The following is a 7,349-nucleotide window of genomic DNA, read 5'->3' as shown; positions in this document are numbered from 1 at the left end:
GCTTTATTCATAATAGCCAAAAATAGGAAGCAGCTCAAATGCCTATCAAGAAGTCAACAGGTTAACAAATGTGGTAGTCATACAATGGAATACTTAACAATATAAAGGAAAGAACTCCTTTTATCCCATAATATGGAATAAACTAGAGGCCTGGTTCACGAATTCGTGCACCAGTGGGGTCCCTTGGCCTGGCCTGCAGGATTGGGCTGAAGCCAGCTCTCTGACATCCCCCAAGGGGTCCCGAATTGCAAGAGGGTGCAGGCCAGGCCGAAGGACCCCACCAGTGCATGATCGGGGCTGGGGAGGGACAGAGGTTGGCCAGCCAGGGAGGGGCCGTGGGAGGGCTCCAGGGTGTGTCCAGCACATTTTGCTCAGTCCTGATCGGCCAGACCCCAGCAGCAAGCTAACCTACTAGTCAGAGCATCTGCCCCCTGGTGGTCAGTGCACATCATAGCGAGCGGTTGACCAGCCTTAGCATATCATTAGCATATTATGGTTTGATTGGTTGAGCAGCCGATTGGACAACCATACACTTAGCATATTAGGCTTTTATTATATAGGATGTTTTAAAAAAACAACACATGAGAAGCAAAAGAAGCCAGATAATAAGAATACATACTGCATGATTCTATTTACATGAAATTCTAAACCAGGAAAGATGAATCCATAGTAATAGAAATCAGGACAGTTGTCTTTCAGAAATCAGGTGGTTGCCTATTGTGGGTGGAGATTGCCTGGAAAGTGGTACAGGGAAACTTCTGGAATGAGGGACATATCTGGAGGAAATACCCTCATTGGGGTGGTGGTCACATGGATGTTTGCATTTGCAAAACTAAAATCTTCAAATTGTACATATCAGATCTGTGCATTTCACTGTATATACATTTTGCCCCAATGAAAAGAAAAATACATAAACACCTTAAACTCACATACTATCCTCATGGACTCCCAGGAGCTCTAGGGACCTCAGAATAGGAATCAGCTCTGGATTAAATATTCCTGCATTCATTTTCTTCAATGAGGTTAACAGAACAGAAGGTGATCTTTGAGTTGGGCTTTGAAGCATTATCAAATAATCACAAAGTAAAGAAAGGTATTTCAAGCTGATGGAACAGCATGAAAAATGGTTTGTATTCTTGAAATATGAATGATATGATGTGAATAAAAAAGGTATGTGTGGGTGGTTTAGGTAGGTACTGGGTGGGAGATAAGCTTGAGAAAGTAGCCTGGGGACTTGAATGGTGTTCTTAGGAGTTTGCATTTAATCTCATCAAGTCAATAGAGATTCATGAGTGGATTCTGGGCTGGAGACTGACAAAGTCAAATAGATTTCCATTTTATGGAGCAAGCCCTGACAACAACAGTCTTAGGACAAATGGTAAAAGGCAAGAATACCGATTAGGCTTTTGTAACCCTTGTAATCTGCAGAGGCTGTCTCTGGAGGCTTTTTAAATTGTTTTCTCTCTTAAAGAATTGGAATTTTAATTGGAGTCACAATGAATTTGAGTCAATTGGGAGAATTGACACCTTTTATATATCTTTCCTAGTCATAAACATTGACTATCTCTTCAGTTTTTTATGTCTTTTGTTAATTTCTTTTCTATCTTAAAAAATAAAATTTTATTTTAAATTACAGTTGATGTACAATATATTAGATTTAGGTGTACAACTTAGAGATTAGATATTTATAAATCTAATACCCATCTGACACCATATATAGTTATTGCAATATTATTGACTATATTCCCTATGCTGTACTTTACATCCCCCTGACTATTCTGTAATAACCAATTTGTTCCCTTCACATTTTTCACCCAGCCCTCAATCCCCTATGGCAACTGTCAAAATGTTCTCTGTATCTATGATTCTTTCTGTTTAGTTTGTTCATTTATTTTGTTCTTTAAATTACACATATAAGTGAAATCATATGGTATTTGTCTTTCTCTCTCTGACTTATTTCACTCAGCACAATACCATCTAGGTTTACACGTGTTGCTGTAAATGGCAAGATTTCATTATTTTTTTATAGCCCAGTAATATTCCATTGTATGTATGTGCCAACTCTTCTCTACCCCTTCATTTACTAATGGGAACTGAGGCTATTGTAAATAATGCTGCAATGAACATTTGGATACCTATGTCTTTTTGTATTAGTATTCTGGGTTTCTTCAGATAAATACCCACAAGGGGAATTGTTGGGTCCTTTTTTGGTCTTTTGTTATAGCCTTTGTTATAAAGTCTATTTTGTCTGGTATAAGTATTGCTACCCTAGCTTTTGTTCTTCAATTCCATCTGCATGACATACCTTTTTTCCTCCCTTTACTTTCAGTCTATGTGTATATTTTGATATTAAGTGAGTCTCTTGTAGACAGCATATGTGTGGGCCTTGTTTTCTTATCCATTTTGCCAAACTATGTCTTTTGATTAGAACATTTAATTTAATTTTCATTTAAAGCAATTGTTGAGAGTATATATTTATTGCCATTTTTTTACTCATGATTTAGCTGCCCTCCCTTCTACTTCTTTAAGAGGACTCTTTAACATTTCTTGTAATACTGGTATGGTGATGATAAACACCTTTAACTTTTTCTTGCCTGGGATGCTGTTTATATGTCCTTTAGTTCTAAGTGATAACTTTGTTGGGCAGAGTAATCTTGGTTGTAGGTTCTTGATTTTCATCACTTTGAATATTTCATGTCAATTCCTTCTGGCCTGTAGTGTTTCTGTTGAGAAATTAGCTGAAAGTCTTATGGGAACCCTTGTAGGTAAGTAACTGCTTTCCTCTTGCTGTTTATAAGATTCTCTCTTTGTCTTTAACCTTTGACATTTTAATTATGATGTGTCTTGGTGTGGGCCTCTTTGGGTTTATCTTGTTTGGGACTCTCTATGCTTCCTGGACTTATATGTCTGTTTCCTTCACCAGGTTAGGGAAGTTTTCTGTCATTATTTCTTCAAACAGGTTTTCAATTTCTTGTTCTCTCTCTTCTCCTTCCAGTACCCCCATTATGTGAATGTTGGTATGCTTGATGTTGTCCAAGAGATCACTTAAACTATTGTCATTGTTTTTTTATTCTTTTCTTCCTTGTGCTGTTCTGATTGGGTGTTTTCTGCTACCCTGTCTTCCAAATTGCTGATTCAATCATCTGCTTCATCTAATCTACTATTGATTCCCTTTAGTATATTATTAATTTCAGTTATTGTATTCTATTTTCCCACCATGACTTTATCATTTTTCTTAGTTTGAAAAGTAACACATGCTAATCTTTTTTTTTTGGCACCAGAGTTTAGGACTTTTAATTTGTCCCATAGCTGCTGAAGCAAAATTATGATAAAACGTTCTGCTTTCCTTTATATCCCAACACACACACACACACACACACACACACACACACACACACCACACACAAACACAAAAAAAAACTATTTGTAGGAAAAAAATGGTTTTGTACACGGGAAGAAACAATATAAATTCAAAACTTACAGATAAGGGTTAGCTCTACCACTCATCTCTTTAAAAAGTTTATACGAATATCCAGTCAAAACCAACAGGTTATCTCCTTTGAAATGTTATCTAAATGGATTTCCAAGTAGACCACAGGACTGTATACTGTCTTGGAATGTCCTTAGAAGGCTCTGTCATTGATCAGGTAACATAGTAAAAACACCAGAGTCCTTTCTTTTTCAAATGGAAGAGGGAAAGAGGGATAGAAGAAACTATTCAAACTTCATCTTCTTTTCTTGTGGCTTATGGTCTCCTCCTCCTCCTCTGCCTCCTCGGAAGCCTCCTTGACCTTCAAAACCTCCCCGGCCTCTGCCACCAAGTCTACCTCGGCCCCCTCTGCCTCCAAAGCCACCTCTGCCTCCACCATGGCCCCCGAAGCCACCCTCACCCTTAGGCTTGGCCCAATCCAAAGTAACTTTGTTTCCATCAATTTCACCATCTTCCATGGCCTCCTTAGCAGCTTTGGCATCTTCCACACTATTGAAGTCTACAAAACCAAACCCTTTGGAAGAGCCCGTATCCCAGTCAGTCACTATCCTTGCCCGGACAGAGCCATCAAATGGACTCCTTCAATGTCTCTTCCGTAGTCTCCTCGACAGACCTTTGACAAATAGAGTTTTGGATGGCTGGCTTCTTGCATTAGGCAATCCTCTGGGTCCTTGCAATTCCAGCCTGATTGCTCTGCCCTCAATTTCTCTTTTATTACAGGAATTTAAAGCTTCTTTAACATCTTCAAATAAAGCAAATTCTATAAATGCATACCCTTTAGATTTGCCATTTTGGTTCTGGAGCACTTTGATAAAAGTTGCCTTTTCAAATACTTCCTGAAGAGTTTCTTCTGTTGCACTGTAGGAAAGGTTGCTTAAAACAAGAGTTTTTGATTCACCACTCCAAGTGCTGTTCTTTCCATCCCTATGGTCTCGATTTTGACCTTTCCAGTATAGTACAGAGAAATGGATCGCCCATCTATTTCTGTCCCTTGCTTTTCTTCCAAGGTTTTCTCTGCATCAGCTTCTGTCTTAAATTCAATATAAGCAATCCCTTTATTCTTCCCATCCTTGCTGACTAATCTGGTCTCCATAGCATCTTCAAACACTTCTTTTAATTCATCCTGAGTAACTTTACCACATAAGGCAGATTTTTTTGCCAAAAGTGTTCTTGCATCTCGATCTTTTTTACTGTCTTTTCCCTTTGGTTTTTCTAGTTTAATTTCATTGCCAAAGACTTTTAAACGAGTGAATTCTAAGGCTTTTTCCAGGTCCTCAGCAGATTCAAAATCCACATAGCCAAACTTCCTTTAAGGTGATAAGGCAAAGGATAAAAATTAGTTTTAAAAAAACAGAAGACCCCTCATTAACATGTTATTCTAGACAAACAGCAACACTAATGCGATGGGGCAAACGGATTAAGTTAAAAAGCACCATACTCTATTAGCAAAATTAAGTAAGACTGAAAACTCGGGATACAGACTGAGGTGTAAGTACCAAGACCTAATGCAGATCCACCTGAGTTTGTCTTTTTAAAAAAAATATGTTTCATTGACTTTCCACAGAGAGGAAGGGAGAGGGACAGAGAGCTAGAAACATCGATCTGTTGCCTCCTGCACACCCCCTACTGGGGATGTGCCTGCAACCAAGATACATGCCCTTGACCAGAATCGAACCTGGGACCCTTCAGTCCGCAGGCCGACGCTCTATCCACTGAGCCAAACCGGTTAGGGCATGAGTTTGTCTTTATTAACTACACTGCTCATAACAGCTAACAAAAGAACTTGTTAAAGCATCAAGGTAGGAGAATCCTATCTGGTTATTTGTATCTAATAGTTTCAAATTAAATATTTTTAAGAATAAAAGCTCATAGCTTATTAAAAATTATTTTGTGCTATATCAAAAGTTTAGGGAGATTATGGAAACTCCAATTGGGGGAGGTCATACAATTTAATAATCTAAGTAACACTTCATTAATGTCTCAACTTTGAAGACACATTCATGCTTAAGAGTAAAGTACTAATGTTCTAAAAAGGGAGGGAAAAAAGCATTAGCAGACCCAGGAGTACAATGGCTTAACTCCCCATACCTACCTCGACACACCAATTCTGACATCCACAACAGCAAGATCGTTTTTAGCAAAAACATCACTGATACCCGTTGCAATCTTTTTTGTTGGGGAAACCATCACCTTCTTTCCTGGAGTTATGGTAGTCTTCTTGCCTTTTTTCTGAGGAATGATAATCTCTTCTCCACTGCTTTCATCTTCTTCATCTGACATTTCTTCATCTTCACTATCTTCTTCTACCTTCTTTGGAGGAGGAGCCATTTTCTTGGGGTCACCTTGATTTTTACCAGCCTTTGCAAGCTTCACCATGGTGGCGGCTTATGACGGTGGAGTATGTGGCGGGTGAGTGGCGCAGATGTGCCCAGAGGAACCAAATGGCGTCGATGGCGGCCGCTGGTACTGAAGAACCGGAGCGCGTACGTCTCGCTACCAGCTAGAGCTCAAGACTGAGGTGAAAGACTCAACACATGCTAATCTTAAATACAGAAACAATCCATGATGTACAAAGTAAAAACAATAATTTGCACACACATATATGTCCTGACTCCCACCTTCACCAAATCTTTGTTTTTGCCATGAAGTAATCAATATTTATAGCCCACATGCATTTCTACAGATCTTCTCTATGGTCATATAAATATACACAAGAGGTTTAACATTCTGTTCAATGTTTCTATGTCTCTGGGCCTATTTTTGTTCATCAGTTTATGTTGTTCATTAGATTCCACGTATGAGCGAGATCATGTGATGTTTATCTTTCTCTGAGGAGCTTATTTCGCTTAGCATAATGCTCTCTAGGTTCATCTATGCTGTTGCAAATGGTAAGAGTTCTTTCTTTTTTACAGCTGGGTAGTATTCCATTGTATACATGTACTACAGTTTTTTAATCCATTCATCTGCTGATGGGCACTTAGGCTGTTTCAAGATCTTAGCTACTGTAAATTGAACTTCTAAGAACATAGGGGTGCATATATTCTTTCTGATGAGTGTTTCTGAATTAATGGAATATATTCCTAGAAGTGGAACCACTGGGCCAAATGGGAGTTCTATTTTAATATTTTTAGGAAACTCCAAACTGTTTTCCACAGAGGCTGCACCAGTTTGTATTCCCATCAGTATTGTACGAGGGTTTCCCTTTCTCCACATCTTTGCCAACTCTTGTCATTTGCTGATTTGTTGAAGATAACCATTATAACAAGTGTGCTGTGGTAACTCATTGTTGTTTTGATTTGCATCTCTTGGATGACTAGTGACTTTGAGCATTTTCTCATATGCCTTTTGGACTTCTGTATGTCCATTTTGGAGAAGTGTCTATTTAGGTCCTTTGCACATTTTTTAATTGGATTGTTTATCTTCCTTTTGTTAAGTTGTATGGGTTCCATATAAATTTTGGGGGAACCCCTTATCAGATGTATCATTGGCAAATATGTTCAATGCAGTAGGCTCTCTTGTTATTTTGTTGATGGTTTCCTTTGCTGTACAGAAGCTTTTAATTTTAATGTAATCCCATTTGTTTACTTTCTCCTTAGTTTCCATTGTCTTATGAGATGTATCGTAAACATATTGCTACAAAATATGTTGGAGATTTTGCTACCTATGGTTTCTTCTAGGATTTTTATGATTTCACAGCTTACACTTAGGTCTTTTATTGATTTTGAGCTTATTCTTGTGTATGGTGTAAGTGTGTGGTCTAGTTACAATTTTTTTGCATATATCAGTCCAATTTTCCCAACACCATTTATTGTAGAGACTGTGTTGACTGTGTATGCTCTTGCCTCCTTTGCCAAATACT

At 38.3% G+C, this 7,349-nt stretch overlaps 1 protein-coding gene across 1 annotated transcript; it reads right to left on the bottom strand.

Annotated features, from left to right (window-relative positions):
* Positions 1–3,423: 3,423 nt before the first annotated feature.
* LOC102251601 (nucleolin-like) lies at positions 3,424–5,866 on the bottom strand. The gene is given in 3 exon segments (XM_014539695.1): positions 3,424–4,436; positions 4,439–4,797; positions 5,583–5,866. Coding segments are annotated over 3 exon segments (1,365 nt in total). The 3' UTR covers positions 3,424–3,714.
* Positions 5,867–7,349: the final 1,483 nt, after the last annotated feature.

The sequence above is a fragment of the Myotis brandtii genome, unplaced genomic scaffold (assembly GCF_000412655.1).
Source record: "Myotis brandtii unplaced genomic scaffold, ASM41265v1 scaffold2251, whole genome shotgun sequence".
Taxonomy (NCBI): Eukaryota; Metazoa; Chordata; class Mammalia; order Chiroptera; family Vespertilionidae; genus Myotis; species Myotis brandtii.
Note: the sequence above shows the minus strand (reverse complement) of the source record. Positions and strands in the feature narration are given on the sequence as shown.